Source organism: Vigna radiata, chromosome 10 (assembly GCF_000741045.1).
Source record: "Vigna radiata var. radiata cultivar VC1973A chromosome 10, Vradiata_ver6, whole genome shotgun sequence".
Taxonomy (NCBI): Eukaryota; Viridiplantae; Streptophyta; class Magnoliopsida; order Fabales; family Fabaceae; genus Vigna; species Vigna radiata.
Window position 1 is genome coordinate 11,887,144 of NC_028360.1, and position 19,751 is coordinate 11,906,894.

Here is a 19,751-nt window from a genome sequence, read left to right on the forward strand (position 1 = left end):
TATACAGGATAATGATATTTAGATTATATTTTTTTGACAATATTTGAACATTATCTACGTGTCATGATTAGTCTATGATGGTGTTTATGATTATTATTATTGATTGTGGAATAATTTTGAACCAATCACAAAATGACACGTAGATGATGTTCAAATATTATAAAAAGAAATGTTGTCTAAGTATCATTTATCTATACACAAAATATATAACATACAAATATTTATAAGAATTAAAATGTCCTACTTTGCTCCTGCCCACTCATAGTAACTCATAGTAAGTTATTGCTCTGTTTGCACTTTGTAGTTCTAGTCAATTTCAATAATAGAAAACCTTAATCTTAAAGAAAAAAGAATGACCAATGACAGTAGGATCAATGTTTCTTCATCGCTTTACTTTTGGTCATGTGAAATGACTTATTATGGAGCCAATGTAACGTGAATTCAAATTTGTGATTATCATACTTTTTGCTAATGATTTTATATTGGAGATATAGCACATACAGATATTAGAGTATATATAAATACAGTAAAATCTCATACAATAAAATTATTTTTAGAAAATTGAAGTAGATTTAAAGAATGCCAGTTCTAAAATAAATATAAAAAGTCAAACATTTTTTATATTTTTTATTCTTATACAGATTCAAAAATTAATATAATTTTTTTAATTAATATAAACAAAGTTTTTCTATCATAGTATTACTTAAAATTTATGTTTAAGATTAATATGTTTTTGGTACTAAGAAAAATATGTATAGGAGATTCCTTATTAAAGATAGACGATAAGCTGGTTTTAGATAGGGTAATGATACATAGACAATATTTTTTGACAATTTTTAAACATCATTATACATGTCATTATGTGATTGGTCTAAATGACACAATAACATTACCATAGACGAATCACACAATGACACGTCTAATGATGTTCAAATATTGTGAAAAAAATGTTATCTATATATCATTATCCTTTTAGATATTGATTGAGATACTATGTTGTTTGTTTTGTTGGGATGTTCCCGTGGCAATGTACAGTAGTAATGGGTGGAAATGTGTGGTTCGACAGTTGTTGTTGTCGCAATGTGATGGATTGACATGAAGAACATGAGGTTGATAGGAAGTTCAAGACAAAGAGTTGTCCTTTTGGAAGTGTCAAAAATCTCTAATTATTACTTACATGTTGTACATCAATCATTCCACTTTTGCTACATCCAAATCTAACCAATAATGGTACTAACCCTCATCTGACATAAGTAATGAAAATTATTTACCTATATTTTCAATGTTTTTCCAAATGACACTTTGAAATTTTTTTAGTATATTAATATGATCATCTGAATGACCAATGATCAATCCTTACTTCAGTTGTTGTCAATGAGTTATTAGTGATATCAGTTTTTGGAATTATGAGTTAACATAATTAATTTTAATATCGATTAATTTAGAAATAAAGTGTGATTATTTATTATTGGATTATAATTAAATTAATTAAAAATTCGCTTTCAAACTTATAAATAAAATAAAGAGATAATCTTTATTTATTACATCATCACTTTAACTCACAATATTAAACTAACTTTGATATTAAAAAGTTTTTATAAAAATCTTTTGAACGATTTGGACAAATAGTTAGAATAGTCTTCAAACTTCAAACCACTGAATTGTTAATTTCAATCCTAAAAACATTAACTAATTTAAATTTATTGCAATGAAGATAATCGAAAGAATATTTTGTTTAAATATTGAAATGTACTTCTAAGATTTTATCATAAATATTTTTATTAACTTTATCCGTATTTTAATTTAAACATGAGTAAAGAATAAATGAAACTTAAATTTAACTCGATTTAAGAAGGATTTAAAATCTCAATAATATAAAATCACTTTCATGAATGCTAATATCAATTTCACTCTGATAACATCACGTATGGTAAACATACAATAAACTTAGTATTCTAAAATTCAAATTATTCTTTTGTTCTCAATTAAATCAAGATTAATATCTTCTGATGTTCTAAAATATTTTTAATTATAATATTTTTAAATAAATATAATTTTTATAGTTATGTTGTTTTTAAAAAATGGGTGGATCACATCCATAGACAACATATTTTCCATGACTTAAAGGTATCTTTTGCAATTTTTATTTTCATGATTTTATAGAACTTGTCTGGGTTTATAGAACCCGTATGAGTTTATAGAACTCTTCTGGGTTTTTAGAACCCGTATGGGTTTATAGAACCCGTCTGGGTTAAAAAAACAACTATCTTTTATTTTATTTTTTATTTTAAAAAATAACTACCTTTTAAAAAAATATAATAAAAACTAATAACTTTCCTCGATCAATCAGAACTTTTCATAACTTTTTATTTTTTTTAATTTAAATTAAATTTTAAAATTATTAAAATATCTTGGATTTAAAATTAGTTTTTTTTTTAACAGAGACATTTTTGTAACCTAAAACTTGATAAAATGTACCAACTAAAAAATCACTTTACATAAATTAGCAAACCCATATATATATATATATATATATATATATATATATATATATNATATATATATATATATATATATATATATATATATATATATTAATATGAGTAAATGGAGACCGTACAGCTTTGTAAGGTCGCATGTTCTACTGCTTCTGTTTAGCAGTCAGCGTGCAGATCTTTGCTGTTATCTTGTTATTATCGACACACTCATTTATATATATCTATTTATATTTATATTTATATTTTTATATATTGTGAATTCCTATCAATTCAATGTTACATTTTTTGTATTTTCTATAAAATACTACATTTTTTTGCCGTTTGTTCTATTAAATATTACAATGTATTATCAGAAAAGTTGAAAAGTCCTTAATAACTGAAGTAAATTTAATATAATGATAACAATATTTAGAAACAAAATTAATTATTCTCAGTAGTTTATGTAATTATGGTAATAGTTTCTTACATTAAAAATATGATAAGATAATGCTTTTTTAATTGATTAGAAATTTCTAATAACAAGTGATATATATAATAGTATAATATGTGAATGTGAATGAGTGATGGGGCTCTTACAGACAGCTCGTGCTTATTAAGGCACGCCTCAACATGGCAACGTTGTCCATTGTTTACTCTCTCACCTCATGTCAATTTCATAAAATATTTATTCACTATAATTTATTATAACATTTTTAGATACAAAGATCATGTTTCACTTTACATAGTTCGTTTCCTAGAATGAATAAAATCATTTGGAATGACAAATTTAAAAAAATAAAAAATAAAAACTATTAAATAAATGAATCTCATCATAAGTAATTAATTAGATTGGTAAGAATTTGACTAATAAGAATTAGAATCAACTCAATTAGTTTAATGATAATTTCATAAATTTAATGGATTTATTTACTAAATTTGATCATATATATATATATATATATATATATATATATATATATATATATATATATATATATATATATATATATATATATATATATATAAAGTATTCGTACGTAATCTAAGACTCGAAATATGTTAGATATCTAATAAACTTTTTATCACATGATATCATATTATATAATTGATTAAAAGAGAATTGGAGGGTTTATTTGATGAATTTTTCATGTTTTTATGGTTTGTAGGAACATATATATAATTTATTTTGTTGGAATTATTCTTAGATTCTTAGACTTGTTTAATATCTTAATAGGTAAGAAAAGCTAACTATCCAATTTTAATATTGTTGATCTTTAATAATATTGTTTATTTTGGTTTAAAATTGGTTAATTTACTATATATATATATATATATTGTTGGTTTTGTGTTGAGAAATCTTTTGTGTAAATTTCCTATTAAGTTAAAATCTATTTTGAATGTGCAAGATTATGGTAGAACACTGAGTGATGCTAGTATGATATTGAAACTAACTTGATTGTATAAGTATGGAAAAAATTATGCCTCAAATCACTAAATGTCAATTTTCATTATTGAGCGATTATTTATGTGAATAGTCTGACTAAGTAATATTAATAGTGAATATATTAAAAGTATTTTATAAGATATAAAATAATATGATAATAAATTGTTATATCATATTATATTGACAGTGAATATATATGGAAGATATTTCATAATATTTTAAAGATATAAAGATATAAGAGACTCTCATAATATATTATTACATCATAAATATTGACAGTAAATATTTTGAAATTATTTCATAATATCTTGTTGTAAAACATACTATCTAAGAATAAACTACCCATTAAAAATTTAATTAATAAACCGTGTTAAATTAATAAATTGATATAATCTATGTCAGACCTTAACCTATCCTAAGTTAGATTTTAGTTTATTATAATCTAATTATAAATTATTAGTCAACGTTGGACACCTTACATAAATAAACAATAAATGCTTAAATTAAATTCTTATTTAATTATCTTAAATTAAACTTAATTTAGTTTGAAATTACTAAAATTGAATATTTTAAGTAAGTTTTTATTATTTTTTTTATCTAGTGTTGAAATTTTTTTCTACTTTTTGATTAAATTTTAACTATTTAATTTTTTTATAGTGTATAATGTGATTTTTATTTTATTTATTTAACTTTATGTGTTACAAAATATAAAATTTTGTAATTATATTATGCTATTATAACTAATATAAACTACAAGTGATTTTTATTGATTTAATTAAAAATATATTTGATATAGATTAAGACATAGACTACAAATTAATATATATATATATATATATATATATATATATATATATATATATATATATATATATATATAAATGCAATGAGGTAAAATGTTTATATTTTTAGATTTTACCTCTGTGTTATTTATATTTTCGATGCTAGAAATAATATAATTACATTTAAATTAAAATTATTAATCATTTTTATCATGTTAAATTCTTGAATTTAAAATTGAAATGCTAAAACTAACTTCTATTAATGAAGATTAGAATACTTGATAGTAGATTCAAAAAATAATGAATTGATCAAATTAAATAAATTTAAAATAAAATTTTGACAATATTTATTACCAGTCTCACTTTCTAGAACCGTAAGAAAACTGGAATGATAAAAGTTATAAAATTAGCTTAATGGTAGGAACTATTTAAAAAAAAAAAGTTGTTTATTCATTCGAAAACTAAAATACATAATAAAGAAAAGTTATAATTAATATAACCATTTTACCAAAATTAGAATATATAATAAATAATGTGTTAATTAACACAATCATTTTAGCTCAAAGAAAATATTTCTTTCTTTTAATAATTTTATATTCACATTTTAAGTTTCTGTTACAATAATAAATCTTAAATTATAATGAGCAATCTTACGAAAACATTCTATGTTAAACACTATAAATATTTTATTATAAAACTCAAATTAATTACCATGATAATTACTAGATATTTTATTATAAAAGTCAAATTGTACACACATGTTTATTGGCAAAACAAAAACTACTAAATTATATAAACTAGGTAGTAGAAGGAAGACAACATAATTGCTTAAGATCTTGTAAGTTTAAGTTTGAAAGAAGAAGAACAACAACAATGTATGATTTGTCTCAGCTTGAGAGACAATTGGCTGAATTCACTTCTTCCCTGTTTGATGAGGTAAGTATATCATTCGATGAGCAATTTGCATTAAGAGAAGCAGAAAATAAAGTTTCACATCTCATAAGCTATGTTGTGTTACTGCTGCATTTGTTTCCTTGAAAAGGGTTTCTTAGATGATCAGTTTAATCAGCTTCAGCAACTTCAAGATGAAAGCAACCCAGAGTTTGTGGTTGAAGTGGTGAATCTTTTCTTTGAGGATGCAGAAAGGCTTCTCAATGAACTTGCAAAGACACTGTAAGGGCTCACCAATTTCTTCCTTGTTATTCAGATCATTGTAAAAAGTGCCTTAGGGAATCTCTTTCTGAATGAATGTTGATTCCTATCCCAAACAGAGCACAGGATAACATTGATTTCAAAAGGGTGGATGCTCATGTTCACCAATTGAAAGGTAGCAGCTCCAGGTGATAATACTTCTTTACCTCTATAGTTTCTCCATTTCTTAAAACTCAACAGTAAAAAAGTGACATTTTTTATGCACTTAAGTACTTTTCGCATTACTCTTCTCTCATGATTGAAATTTCACTTTCGCAATTTACATGTATTTGGTGGAAATCTTACACGAAATAAAGATAAAGTAAATCTATTATGTTTAAGTAACGACTATTGGATACAAACAAAGTCTCACATTGAATAAAATAAGAGATGAATATAGATTTATATACATATAAGATGATAAGAGACATTTTAGAGTGGTAATAAAATCAAGGTTTAAACCCTTTTTTGGTCCCTAAGTTAACTTCTGATGTTCAGTTTAGTCCTCGCTTTTAAAAATGTCAACCTTTATTATGATATGAAAAATGTATCAAATCAGTCTTATCCATTAACAAATCACAAGTTCATTAAGTGATTTGTTGTTCATAACACCTTCCGTTAACAAATCACAAAATATTGGATACCTAGGTATGAAAACTTGTGATTTATTGTTCATTAAGTGCTGTCATGAGGACTGATTTGATACATTTTTCATATCATAGGGACTAAAGGTTGACATTTTTAAAAACGGGGACTAAACTGAACATCAGAACTTAACTTAGGAAACAAAAAAAGGTTTAAACCTAAAATCAAATAAGGTGAAAGAATAAAATAAGAGATGAAGATGAGTTTATATATACATAAGATACCTATAAGTGGTACCAAAGCAAACAATATCTTACCAGTATGGAGATCTATATATCTGTTGAACTTCCCTACAAGGACATATTTTATTTTGCAAATCAATTTTGTAAGATTGACTTAGATTTAAAATATACTTATTAAGATGTTATTAGAATCTCTTAAATTTATCTTCACGAGTTTTGTTGCGCTTAATTTAAAATATAGCAAAATTGTATTTACTTTTCATCACTGTGTTATCATAAAATATACTTTCCTGAGGATTAGACACAGAAGTTGCACACAAAAAAAATGAGTGTTTTGATAAGGTTATTGGATTGTTTGGAAACACAGCATTGGTGCACAGAGAGTTCAGAAGGTCTGCATTGCCTTCAGAGACTACTGTGAGGAACAAAATGTTGAAGGGTAAGGTCTGAATTATTAACCATCAAAGTGTTTCTATATACTATGCATATAAGTCTTCTGTAAGATTTGACAATTTGATTTATTCAGAGTAGATTAACTGATACATCTTGAGTTTAGCAGATGACAGTTTTCTGTTTTAATATTTAGAGTAATCTTTCTTGAAATAAAAGAGGTCTATTTATCTTACCAAATCTCTATAAACATCATTGTAAATTTATTTACTAATAAACCTTGGACATGCTAAATAGAAAATACACGTTGGTTTTCAGGTGTCTCAAAATCTTACAGGAAATAAAACAGGAATGTTCCTTGGTAATAAGCAAGTTTGAAACTCTGTTTAAGGTAAGGGAATGGAGGCATGTAGTAATTTTGCATTGTGCCATATTTATATAAGTGCTTTTACATACCAACTGAATAGAACAATTAAACCCTAATAAAAGATGTAAAAAAAAAAAAAAAAAACTGTTTATGTCTCTGCTAAAGTTGTTTTATTTTTACTTATGTGATTGTAGATGGAGCAGCAGGTTTTTGCCTACAGGAGACTTGGTTAATGGGTGGTGATTGATAAGGGATACGGAAACAATTTTTTTTGACAACGCATACGTGACAGTTTGTGATTGGTCTATTTTAAATATTTTTTTAGAATAAATTCAAACAGATCAATAAAATAGTGACACGTATCCTGTTGTAAAAAAAAATTGTTAAAATATAATTTTCCTTTGCAATAACCATAAAAGTAGCATGTTTCATCAACATTCTGTTGTAATTTTATCTTTTTCACTTTCTCCACTATCTGTAATATTAAATTATCCTTTCTTTTTCTTTATCTGCAACGTAAGATGACACAATATGTTTCATGTTGCATTGCTTAACTCACTCTTTGTGGACATCCAAAAATTGTATGGAACTTATTTTAAGTAAAAATAACGCAACACTTTAACAAAATGCATATCTAAATTTTAGTTAATTAACGCTAAGTTTGGCCCCGATAAGAATTAGAAAAATGATATTTGGATATAGATAATTTTTTATATTTATTTAATATTATTTTTCTATAGAAATAAAAGAAAATAATATTTTTTATGATTATTTTATTCTTGTCACGAGTGTTGAATGAATATAAATATTATTATTGTGTCATTTTTCTATGAAAGAATTAAATTGACTTCTTTTACCATTACTTATTCATGTCCTATGCTTTCTCTAATATAGTTGAATTAATTTACACCATAACCAGAATAGGGAACATTCCTCCCCTCTTTCTTTGATTCAAAATGTCTATATTTGAAGTAGTCATCTAAATTTTTAAACTAATTTATTAATAAAGGTTAATCTAATTTTATAAAAATATTTGCAAGAAAAAAATGGTTAAATTTTTAAGTATGATTGGACATATTATGATGTCCAAAACTATGATGTCAAGGTATCTGTCATAATAGATCATTTTTACTCGTCATGAAAAGCAATTTTTCTACTAGTGAGTGATTTGTTTTTCTATATAATATCCCAATAATATAGTATTAAATTATAACAGAACTATCACATAATTAATAAAATAGAATAGTCGACAAAATAACAAGTAAAGTCTCAGCATAGTTGTACAAAACATAACTAAAAAATTTAATTTTATATACAAACCAACTAGAACAAAACTATATATATATATATATATATATATATATATATATATATATATATATATATATATATATATATATATATATATATATGATTAGTCTAAAGAAGACTAAACATCTAACCTTCATCCATCCAATGCTTGCTCCACAATACCTTAACCACAATGCACATGAACATACACAACAATACAAATAAGATGGTAAGCTAGTCTAAACAAATTTATCCTAAAATAATTAATAAATCAACACAAATTACAACTCCAAGCTAAATAACCACACAAGTTATACATTTAATCAATATAAACTTGATTCATCTGGATATAGTAAGAATATCGAACTATGGTAGTTTATGCACTTGTAGTGCTAATACTATTAGCACAACCCAAATTATCATATAAGGTTAGTCATTTACAAATGTCTTTGACCAAGGTAAAACTCCTAGACAAGAACCACCTGCTACTCTCATCACATGTCTCACTCTTCTTTACTTAAGAATAGATTATTATTAGAGTGTCATGATAAACTTCAATACTTAGTTTCATACATTCATATACTCAATACTTGATAAAACATTAAGAAATTTCTCCTTGAAACTCTTTTCCACAATCTTTCATTCACATAAGTAAACTCGTATAAACACAGTAGGCAATCACATGAAAACTATTAACATCCGTCAGAGTATAAAAAACAATGTAATAAAACAAAGACCTGAAAAAGACACTCAACGCCAGAAAGGGACGCATAGGCGCTAGAGTCCATTGAAAAGGGGTGCCTAGGGGACACTCAACGCTAGAGATCTCGATAAAAAGGACGCTTAAGGGGCGCTCAACGCCAACCCAATTCAATTACTCTAAGTTACCTAAATTCAAACCTACACCTTTTAATACCAAATTTTATAAACTAACAACATGAAAAAGTCATAATAGACCCAATAACACACCCTAAGACTTCAGTTTCCTCACAACCTCTCTGCTTTCAATTTCAACTAGTTAAAAAATAAAATAAAGAAAATATATCTAGCAGTACTAAAATGGGTAAGGAAACTCAACCTATCAAGCAATTAGCACTTCCACAATAGATTCACTTATTTCAATATCTAGACAAGTCCTAGTTGACCTAATAAACAACCTTAAACTTCCGATTTTCCTTTCTAACCCTTATATAAAAAAGGTTTAAACCTCTTTTTGGTCCTTAAGTTATGAACGAATGTTCAGTTTAGTCCCCACTTTTAAAATGTAAACCTTTGGTTCCTAAGTTATAAAAAATGTATCAAATGATTCATTTTTTGATGTTCATGGTCAAAGTACAAAGAGCAATCTAAAGTGCTGTTATTATTAAGAAACAAATCAGAGCAATTTAAAGATGTAGCAGTTGTTAAGAAACAACCAAAAACAGTATTTCAAGTCAAAAAAAGACTCATTTGATACAATTTTTATAACTTAGGGACCAAAAAGAGGTTTAAACCTATAAAAAAAACTCACATGTCAAATCCCATAACTTGAACTTAAAACTTTCTAAAACCACCACATCGACTCATACCTATTTCCTTATCATATTTTTATCGACTCAATATACTAACATGTATCAAATAACATACAATTAGACCTCCAACATCAAATTTCTCAATCTAAACTTTGCCTCACCAACTTACCTATAAAAACCTACCCCAAAAACCTCTGTCTTTCATAACTCAACATTCCTTAAACCTTGCTACCAATTTCAGACATCGGAACAACAGTATACACACAATTCATGAAAACAATAACATCCAAATTCCATCACATCAAAATTCAATCATCAAATAACCAACTACCCATATTTAAATGACCTAAAACTAGCATAATTATTGAAATTGTAACTCAATCGTTTTAACATAAATACAAGCACCAAACTTACACCATAAGCATAATTTTAAGTTAGACTTCTAGCTTCTCTTACCTTACACTGAAGCTATAGAGCTCTAAAAACTAATACCCTTACTTTTGACTAAGGAAATCCTAGAAACGCTTACAAACAGTAAAATTGAAAACAAAGGAAGTCCTTAAAACCATGGAGCAATAAGGAATAAGAAAAAAAACTGAATGACACATACCTCGCTCCTAAACCAAAGATTTTAGAAGAGATAAAGAAGGAAAAAAGGAGTAGAAACTTATTTATTCTATAGAAAAAATTGATCGGATAAAAACGTAGACCTTGCGGTTATTGTCGTTTAAAAACCTTCATCAAACAGATAATCGAAAAGTTAGAAATAGAAAAAAGTGAGAGAACCTATAAACAAAATTTCAGAGATAAAACGAGTACTTTAGATAATAATATAAATTTAAGAAATTTTATTTATATTATTAAATTATTTTTAAAAAAATATTTAATTTCATTATTTTAAAATATCTATCTAGTACTCTATTTTATATATTCTTAAAATATTTATGATTAACATTATTAAAACCATATGATTGAAATATTATGCCGTTAGAATTGTGAGTAATAATTGTTAGGACACTCTCAAGAAACAATGTATAAAAAAAAACAATACAATTCATGAAGTAACTTCTAGGTGAAAATGTTCTCTTTTAAAACCCGTAAAAACACAATCAAGGATAGGTGAACATAAATATAAGGAAATTAGGGAGTTTGGATTATATATTATTTTACTAATAATTTATCTCTTTTAGTGTAGAAGTGTTATTTTTTACTTAATTAATAATTTGTTCTTTTATTTAGTCATTTAATTTGTTTCCCTCTTTTTTTTAATTGAGTTTTTTTTTTTAAACAAAATTTATTGTTTAATAGTATTAAATATTAAAATCTAAATTTGTCAAAATATGAGTTATTTCTAATTTTATAATTCTTTAATCAGGAAAATAATTTAACATATTAAAATATTTATATCTGATATTTTTAAAATAATATTAACGTTAATTCAAAAAAATAAAATCAAATATTTTTATAAAATCAGAAACTTAATTAAGTGTTTTTATAAAAATCAGAACTTAATTCAGTCAAAAAAAGAAACTTAATTAGTGTTTTGTTTTTTCAAAGTACTAATTTCTATTTTGGTAGTATTTTTTATTCATGTATATCTTATCAAATTTATTAATTTTGTTTCGAGAACAGATATTTTGACACGCATGTTAACAAGATATTAATTTGACATCAATTTTAATAATATAATAATATTTATTATGATTTTAAATTAAAAAATAATATAATTATAATTATAATATTATTATTTGAATGTGTCGTATGAATCTATTTTATCTTTTTTCTAAATCATAAAATCAGCACCCTTTTGTTTTAGGTAAATCAATAAAAATAAATAAAGTTTAAATTTTATCAAAGGTAAATTAGAGTTAGTTGTTCCATCTAATCATTCAATGTTGATAAGACATTTTTTTTATTTAACCAATTTTAATAACTCTAGATTAAATATATAAATTATTTAATTAATTAGAAAGAGGAAATTGTTTTTAAACCAGTCACTGGTATTATTCTCATTTTTTCCATCTCACTTACAGATGATTGTCTTCTTTTTTATATTTTTTTAATCACGTTATGGATTATATATTTTTTATTTAAAAATGGAGTACATGCTAATCAATTTCTTTTTCTACACTTGATCATGATAAAAAACTATTATTTATATAAAAATTAAAATAAAAAATTTAGAAGAACGTCAAAATAATTCTAATAATTTAAGTTGGAACTTGAAACACTATTAGGTAAGCCTCTTTAGAGACAATATTTCATGGTAGTATTTTTAAAATTTAATAATTTTGATTAACAGCATTTTAATGTATGTTCAAGTGACATTTAGAACAAATTGGTTATATATAAATATTTTTTATTTATTTTGATAATTTGCTGTATTAACTTTAAGACTCTCTGATGTTAATATGTTCTAGAACTTTTTTTATAACTTGTGCACAAAAATACGTCACAAATTATAATATATTTTTGAAATTAAAAGTATGCAATAGCACAACATTTTAGGGGTCAAACTTTCCTCCTCTTCTTAAGGATTTTTAAATTTTCTTAGAAATCAATCATTTTTTAATCATGAAACAATAAAAAAAAACAATTTATTTTATCTATCATTTATTATCATTAATTTTAATTTTTATAATTATAAAAAATTTAAATGACAAATATAAAAAAGTTAAACATGATCAAAACAAAGGAAAAAGAAATAAAGCTTAAATAGGGTATATATATATATAATTTGTTTACAATTTCATTATTATATAAGTAGTTGCTATCATACAATTTTATCCTTTCTTATCATAATATTACAGTTTATTTTAATAATAATTATCTGTAAATTTACAAATCATTGATAACAACCTAATATCACTTGAAAATCATGATTATTACCTTAAATTGAGTTTTTTAAGTAAGTGAACTTAAATTGTTTATAAAAGAATTAAGAGTAATTTTTGTATATTTACTTTTTACCATAAATAATTAATACATTTATGTTTTTACACTTTTACACACCACTTAGCTTATTATGTATGCTGTAAAATTTGTACATACCATTGATAAAATAAGCAATTAACCTATTATATACCTTTGTTTGGTTGCTAGCTATTAGATATCAGCCGAAATTTACACTAATTGAATAATCTATTTTCTTCTTAATATTTTTTATTAAATTTTATTATTATAACATTTTCAACCAAAATTAAAAACAATAGTATAAAAAACATATTCTTATATTAATTAATTATTTGTGTTAAAATACATGCAACAAGAAACACTTGAACATTTTGGTAGCGCGGCAGGGTAGAAAATTCTTGAAATGGAAAAAGCAGTTTCCCGCGAATCTCAGTGGGGATGCCACCTTGGCAATCCGTGTCGTACCCTTTCAACCAATCAGCGTGGATTATCGGACTCTATATAATAACATTCTACTCACATCTCCTCTCATCTGCACCTTCTGCCTCACTTCTAATTCACTCTCCCAATTGCAAATTCTAGGGTTAGGGTTTTCATTTCTAAGCATATTAGAAAATGAGTTCTACTGGTTCAACCAAGGGTGGGAGGGGCAAGCCCAAGGCTTCCAAATCTGTTTCTAGATCACAGAAAGCTGGCCTTCAATTTCCGGTTGGAAGAATTGCTCGATTTCTCAAAGCTGGCAAATATGCAGAGCGTGTTGGTGCCGGTGCTCCAGTCTACCTTTCTGCTGTGCTTGAATATCTTGCAGCCGAGGTTGGTTCCGATTCTTGATTAGGTTTAAATTTTAATCGGTTTTTGTTTTTCTTATTGATTGTGTTTGTTAGGGTTCTGATTGACCTAAAATCTTGATTTTCTCTGTAACTTGTTTGTTGACAATTATTTGTTTATTTATTTAGGTTTTGGAATTGGCTGGTAATGCTGCCAGAGACAACAAGAAGAATCGTATTGTTCCTAGGCATATTCAGCTTGCAGTGAGGAATGACGAGGAACTGAGTAAGCTTTTGGGGTCTGTCACCATCGCCAATGGAGGTGTGTTGCCCAATATTCATCAAACTCTTCTTCCCAAGAAGGTTGGCAAGGGGAAGGGCGAAATTGGGTCCGCTTCTCAAGAGTTTTAGGGTTTTAATGGTTTTTTTTAGAAAAATAGGTTAATTTCGTTTTGGTTGTAATATACTTGGTTTCGATTATCTCTATATATTTCCCGAGAGGTTAAGTATTTCTCAGTCCGATGATCTAAATGATGTATGTCTTTTTTTGGATGTATATGAGAAATGAAAATTGGTGTTTTTGATCGTTTTAATGAGTTATTGTTGACACTTCTAATATCGCCTTATAAATCCATCTGTATCAAACGTAATGGCATCATGCAATAGATTGCCCGTATTGTTTTTGAATTTGGGAATGTGGAATGATGATTATGGGGTCTCCCCAAAATAACCGGGTTGCTTTGATTCTTAAGTATAGTGAACTTTTTTAACACTTTTGATTTTATAGTTTTTTTTTTTTATTTTTCAGTAAGGGTTTATATGGTCATCTTTTAATTGATCCTCTCTTCCTTGTGCGTTTTGTGAGGACTATTGGCCCTGTGTCTTTGTGGGAAGTGTTCATGCCTGAATGTCCTTAGTGATCAATCGCTGTATTCATCCGGGGCATTCGATTGTTTGGCTGAGATTTGGTTTTACTGGTTTTCATGTTTTTGAGTGTCCTTTTGTTAATTGTCGCAGAGTAATATTTTCATCATTTACTGTTGTCTTTTGAAAATAAGCTTACGTCAAATTGCCCAATGATTTCATCATGTTAAAGAGCATTTGTGTCAGCGAGTTGCAACACTCAATTTCAGCTAGATTTTAGATTCTTCTGATAGGTGCTACAACGGAGGTTATGTATGAATACTAGTGGGGAAAGTGCTTAGCGAAATTTCGTTGCATATTTCCATTTTTTTAGACACGATGAAAAGGTTTTTGCTTGATTTTAGAAGTATTTTACAAGAGAGTATTTTGGCGGTCTTTCAATTGATACTCAATGGACGGGGAATGAAATATAAAATTGATTATTGAACAATAGTATCAAATTAATGAAATTTGTAGTGTATTTCGCAACCAAAAGGAAAGAGGGTCTAAATCGATCTTTGTTAAAAGGCGTCAACGTCATCTGTTGGAAACGGCGTCGTCATGTCAGATTTACAAAATGAAGACATTTTTCCTTGAATATTTTATCATTAATTTGTTTCTATCTGGTTTATTCGTTTGCATTGATGTTTAAGAAAATCTTGGAATTTATCCCAATTGTATAATAAACAATAACCCTTGGTTAAATGATGGAAAATTGTTTCTTGACTTTAAAATTGGTTATCATGTATTTATGTGGTGAAGAGGGCATGCAATGAAAAATTGAAACACTGGCCCTCAAAAGTTGAGTCCGTCGAAAACCATCAAACACGCAGAGAGAGGTAATTTCATTTCACCCATCCTAATAATTTCGATGAAATGGTAGGTTTTGGTTTGATGCAGCGTGTGGGTGTGGTCTTGACACCGTGCCATGGACAACACAAACCGAGAACTTGTGAATTTAGGGTAAGAATCCGATGTTCCTCCAACATTTATGTGTCTAGGAAGACAGTGCTGGAGAAAGTGGACGAGGAGCTAGCAAAGGGAGATGACAGAGCAGCGCTTGCACTTGTGAAGGATTTGCAGGGTAAGCCTGGTGGGCTTCGATGTTTCGGTGCAGGCAGACAGGTTAGCCTTGTGTCCTCTTGCGTCTTCTCAATTTTCTATGCTTTTTGGATAATCCTTCTCTATGCTTATTCTGTAGGTGCCTCAAAGGCTTTACACCTTGGATGAATTGAAGCTAAATGGAATTGAAACTTTGTCTCTTCTGTCGCCTGTGGACACGACTCTTGGTTCAATAGAAAGAAATCTTCAGATTGCTGCTATTCTAGGAGGTCTTGCTGCATGGAATGCCTTTGGAATTTCCCCACAACAAATCTTCTATATATCACTGGGGTTGCTCTTTCTATGGACACTAGACGCGGTACTTACTCAAACCTGGAGATCATTTCATTTCACCAGATTTATGAAGTGAAGTTTTTCTAGAAGAGTAATTTGTTCTATGCTTGTTTGTATCTTCTGCTGGTCCAACCAATTGCTTACTCTTGCATTTGCCTGTTTGGGGAGCTTATTCTCTTTTCTCATGCTTTGTCTGTTTAAACTTCTTAGATATGCTGTGTCCATGTTTCGATTTGTTTCCAATACGCATATGAATAAAAAGTGTTATTTCCGTTAACCTAATTGTCACATTGCCAATAGCAGAACTTTTATTACTATTTTCTGTAAGTATCAAGGATTGAAGTTTCATTGCATTGTTGAATTCCGGATCAAGTTTGTCTATCAATCTTCATTATATTTGTGTTTTTTCATTGACATGCTAATTGAATTGCATCGCATGCTCATCCAACCAATTTCTTCTGCAGGTCTCTTTTGGTGGAGGTATTGGTAGCTTGGTTGTTGATACAATTGGTCACACTTTCAGTCAGAAATACCACAATAGGGTTATTCAAGTCAGATTCATGCCATTCTATTATCGCACACTTACAAGTAATTTTATTTCAATTAACTTACATAATCTTAGTGACCATTAAGTAACCATGTCGAAATTTAATTGTGCAGCATGAAGCTGGCCACTTTCTAATTGCTTATCTGATAGGAATACTTCCTAAGGGATATTCTATTTCTAGTTTGGATGCTCTGCAGAAGGAGGGATCTTTGAATATTCAAGCAGGCACAGCCTTTGTGGATTTTGAATTTCAAGAAGAAGTAGGCTGCTTTTTTTCCCCTTATATTTTAACGCAGTCCAATTGCTTTTGAGGAATTCTTTGGCTCAAAGGACGAGAGGGAAGGAATTTTGATTAGACATTTTGTTTAGTTAAGAGGAAGGGAAGATTAATGTGCTTTTATATCCTAATGATTTTGGATTTCATAACGTGTAAGCAAAGATGTTTATCATTATAGTCAATACACTTGAAATGTTTATATTCCTTTCCCTCCCGTCCAATAAAAAATTTAACGAGAGAATTTTGTTCCCATCCTAATTCCCTCTAAAAACTAAATCAGATAACAAAGATTTATAGCAAGAATTACAACTGAGAATGTGGCGTTGCATGACTTTGTCCTAGTAATTTGACTTTGAACTGTCACAACTTACCTGTAAGTCTGTCTTTGAGTGAGTGTTTCAGTTGCGTTTTTAACTCATCAAACTGCTTGATTATCCAGAGAATCACATTTATATTTAGTTGACAACTATATTTATTGATTGGTGGCGCTTTTCACTTCATACAGGTTAATACAGGAAAAGTATCAGCTACAGTATGTTGCTATCTCACCGACTTCTAATTTTCACTGCTTACAAGGTTGCTTAAATAGATATTCTGCACGTTACAAAATTTTAGTAATGTGACACAGCCTTGGTTTTATGTTAAGACATTGAACAGATTTTCATGTATAGCATTGGCTGGGGTGTCTGCGGAGTATCTTCTATATGGATTTTCTGAAGGAGGTCTGGATGACATAAGAAAGGTTTATGCAATTTTTTACTTACTTTCTTAGTCATGACAATTAGAATGCTTACACATAGCATTGTCATTACTAATGATAACTTTGTTAAATGTAAATAGTTGGATTTACTGCTCAAGGGATTAGGCTTCACACAGAAGAAGGCAGATTCTCAAGTTAGATGGTCTTTGCTAAACACGGTCTTGCTCTTGAGGAGGCATGAAGCAGCTCGAGCTAAGGTTGCTGAGGCTTTGTCAATGGGAAAATCTGTAGGAACCTGCATTGACATTATAGAGAGCTCTATCGATGATTCAGATCTTTAACGAAGCTTTTGATTATTCCCTTCTATATGTTGATTAATATTTCTTTAAATTTTCATTTGGTATCTCTGTCTTGCTCCGTTACTAGAGAAAAATGTTAGAAGATTGGCAAGTTGATGACTATAGATGAGTGCACGACTATGTAGCTTGATAGACGTGTTTATCAAATGTATTCGGGGTACTTTTGCCCACCTCCTAAGTTAGAGATATGTGTATACTGTTGCGTAGACCAAGTTGGATCCCAACCAAGCCACCCCATCCTTTCATCTCTCACAGATTTTGCAATGTAATGCTCTGATTGCATTATCTATTGGCTTAAATCCTTAATTGGTCTCCATGTTAGGAGGGAATTTTCAGTTTAGTACCCGTTTTTAAATGTGTATACATTGCGTCTCCATGTTTTGTAATTTGTGTCAATTTAGTGAATTAATGACATTTCAAACAAGTTTGTAACAGTAATTGGAAGGTGTCCAAACGTTCAAACAGTTAATAAACATGCTGCAACTCAAAATGACTTGTTCACTTGCAATTTTCAAGCCAAATTGATGGTTCAAAGGGACTAAATTGACACAAATTGCAAAACATGGGACCTAATGTATACACTTTTAAAAGTGGGTACTAAATTGAAAATTTCCTATTAACATGGGGATCAATTAAGGATTTAAGCCTTATCTGAGCCTTAGATCGTTCCATTTTCGAGACAATTCTTAAGAAGGACACTGTTAAGGCCATATGGAATTCTACGAAGTAGAAGTACTAAGGTTTCATACCTGTCAAGTGCATTCAATTGCAAGTATAGGAAGGAATTTGAAACACTCCATATAAGAGTTGGAGAGACTGTGAATGATTATTTTGCTCACACACTTACAATTGCGAACACGATGAAGGTTAATGGTGAAAAATAAAAGTGATTTAGAAGTGGTGAAAAAGACATCGTGTTTTATGACTTAGCAATTCAACTATGTGGTTTATTCAATTGAAGAGGCACAAGACATTAATACTCTATCTATAGATGAATTATATAGCGGTTTGCTAGTGCATGAGCAAAAGATTATTATCTCATACAAAGAACAAGCCTTGAAGTTGACTTAAGGGGACTTTTCCAATCGCAGACGAGGTCACAAACGTGTCGAAAACAAGGAAGGACAAACTTCGACAAATCTATTGTTGATTGCTTCAACTGTCACAAACTGAAACATTACCAATGAGAATGTCAAAGCAAAGAAAATAATCATAGTAAGATTTCTAAAGAAATATTACCATTGATTTAGGTGGTATGTACTTTTTATTTGAGTATGTTGTACTAACAAAAGTATATGAACTAATGAAGATGTCTAGATAAAATTCACGTCGGATAGTTAACACTTAAAAATAATAAATTCTTGTAAAATAGATTGTAAGTATTTTAATATTTGTTTATAAAGAGGTTAGATATAAGCATCATTAAAATCTATATTACTTGTAAAAAATTAAAATTAAATTTTAATTTATATTTTATTAACTTATATTTAATTAAAATTAATAGTTAAATTTAATTCTTTTTATATAATTTTTATTCTTTTTAATTTATAATTCCTTTTAAATATTCACATGTTCATGAGTATCTACAAATTTAAAATAATTCACATATTT

At 27.8% G+C, this 19,751-nt stretch overlaps 3 protein-coding genes across 4 annotated transcripts; all 3 read left to right on the forward strand.

Annotated features, from left to right (window-relative positions):
• The first annotated feature begins 5,546 nt into the window (after positions 1–5,546).
• On the forward strand, positions 5,547–7,944 carry LOC106775033 (histidine-containing phosphotransfer protein 1). 2 transcript variants are annotated; one of them, XM_022786562.1, is made up of 6 exons: positions 5,547–5,639; positions 5,746–5,876; positions 5,975–6,043; positions 7,089–7,160; positions 7,430–7,502; positions 7,673–7,944. In XM_022786562.1, the coding sequence occupies exons 1-6, from the start codon at positions 5,577–5,579 to the stop codon at positions 7,709–7,711; spliced, it is 447 nt and encodes a 148-aa protein (XP_022642283.1). In that variant the 5' UTR covers positions 5,547–5,576; the 3' UTR covers positions 7,712–7,944. The 2 variants fall into 2 exon arrangements, with proteins under 2 accessions (XP_022642283.1, XP_022642282.1); XM_022786561.1 differs by lacking the exon at positions 7,673–7,944 and having other exon boundaries at positions 7,430–7,653.
• A 5,756-nt stretch (positions 7,945–13,700) lies between these two features.
• On the forward strand, positions 13,701–14,552 carry LOC111240529 (histone H2AX). The gene is made up of 2 exons (XM_022786563.1): positions 13,701–14,005; positions 14,149–14,552. The coding sequence occupies exons 1-2, from the start codon at positions 13,808–13,810 to the stop codon at positions 14,368–14,370; spliced, it is 420 nt and encodes a 139-aa protein (XP_022642284.1). The 5' UTR covers positions 13,701–13,807; the 3' UTR covers positions 14,371–14,552.
• Positions 14,553–14,668: 116 nt separating this feature from the next.
• On the forward strand, positions 14,669–18,578 carry LOC106774448. Its single transcript, XM_014661447.2, has 7 exons — positions 14,669–15,987; positions 16,064–16,282; positions 16,722–16,808; positions 16,918–17,064; positions 17,587–17,613; positions 17,728–17,823; positions 17,922–18,578. The coding sequence occupies exons 1-7, from the start codon at positions 15,739–15,741 to the stop codon at positions 18,120–18,122; spliced, it is 1,026 nt and encodes a 341-aa protein (XP_014516933.1). The 5' UTR covers positions 14,669–15,738; the 3' UTR covers positions 18,123–18,578.
• Positions 18,579–19,751: the final 1,173 nt, after the last annotated feature.

Bases quoted from the DNA above. Each gene is read 5' to 3' on its own strand.
- LOC111240529 (XM_022786563.1), top strand. From the start codon at position 13,808: ATGAGTTCTACTGGTTCAACCAAGGGTGGGAGGGGCAAGCCCAAGGCT. The intron at 14,006-14,148 runs GTTGGTTCCGAT...TTATTTATTTAG, and splicing joins TTGAATATCTTGCAGCCGAG to GTTTTGGAATTGGCTGGTAA.
- LOC106775033 (XM_022786561.1), top strand. From the start codon at position 5,577: ATGTATGATTTGTCTCAGCTTGAGAGACAATTGGCTGAATTCACTTCT. The intron at 5,877-5,974 runs GTAAGGGCTCAC...TATCCCAAACAG, and splicing joins AATGAACTTGCAAAGACACT to AGCACAGGATAACATTGATT. The intron at 6,044-7,088 runs GTGATAATACTT...TTGGAAACACAG, and splicing joins TTGAAAGGTAGCAGCTCCAG to CATTGGTGCACAGAGAGTTC.
- LOC106774448 (XM_014661447.2), top strand. From the start codon at position 15,739: ATGGTAGGTTTTGGTTTGATGCAGCGTGTGGGTGTGGTCTTGACACCG. The intron at 16,809-16,917 runs GTCAGATTCATG...TTAATTGTGCAG, and splicing joins ACCACAATAGGGTTATTCAA to CATGAAGCTGGCCACTTTCT. The intron at 17,614-17,727 runs GTATGTTGCTAT...TTTTATGTTAAG, and splicing joins CAGGAAAAGTATCAGCTACA to ACATTGAACAGATTTTCATG.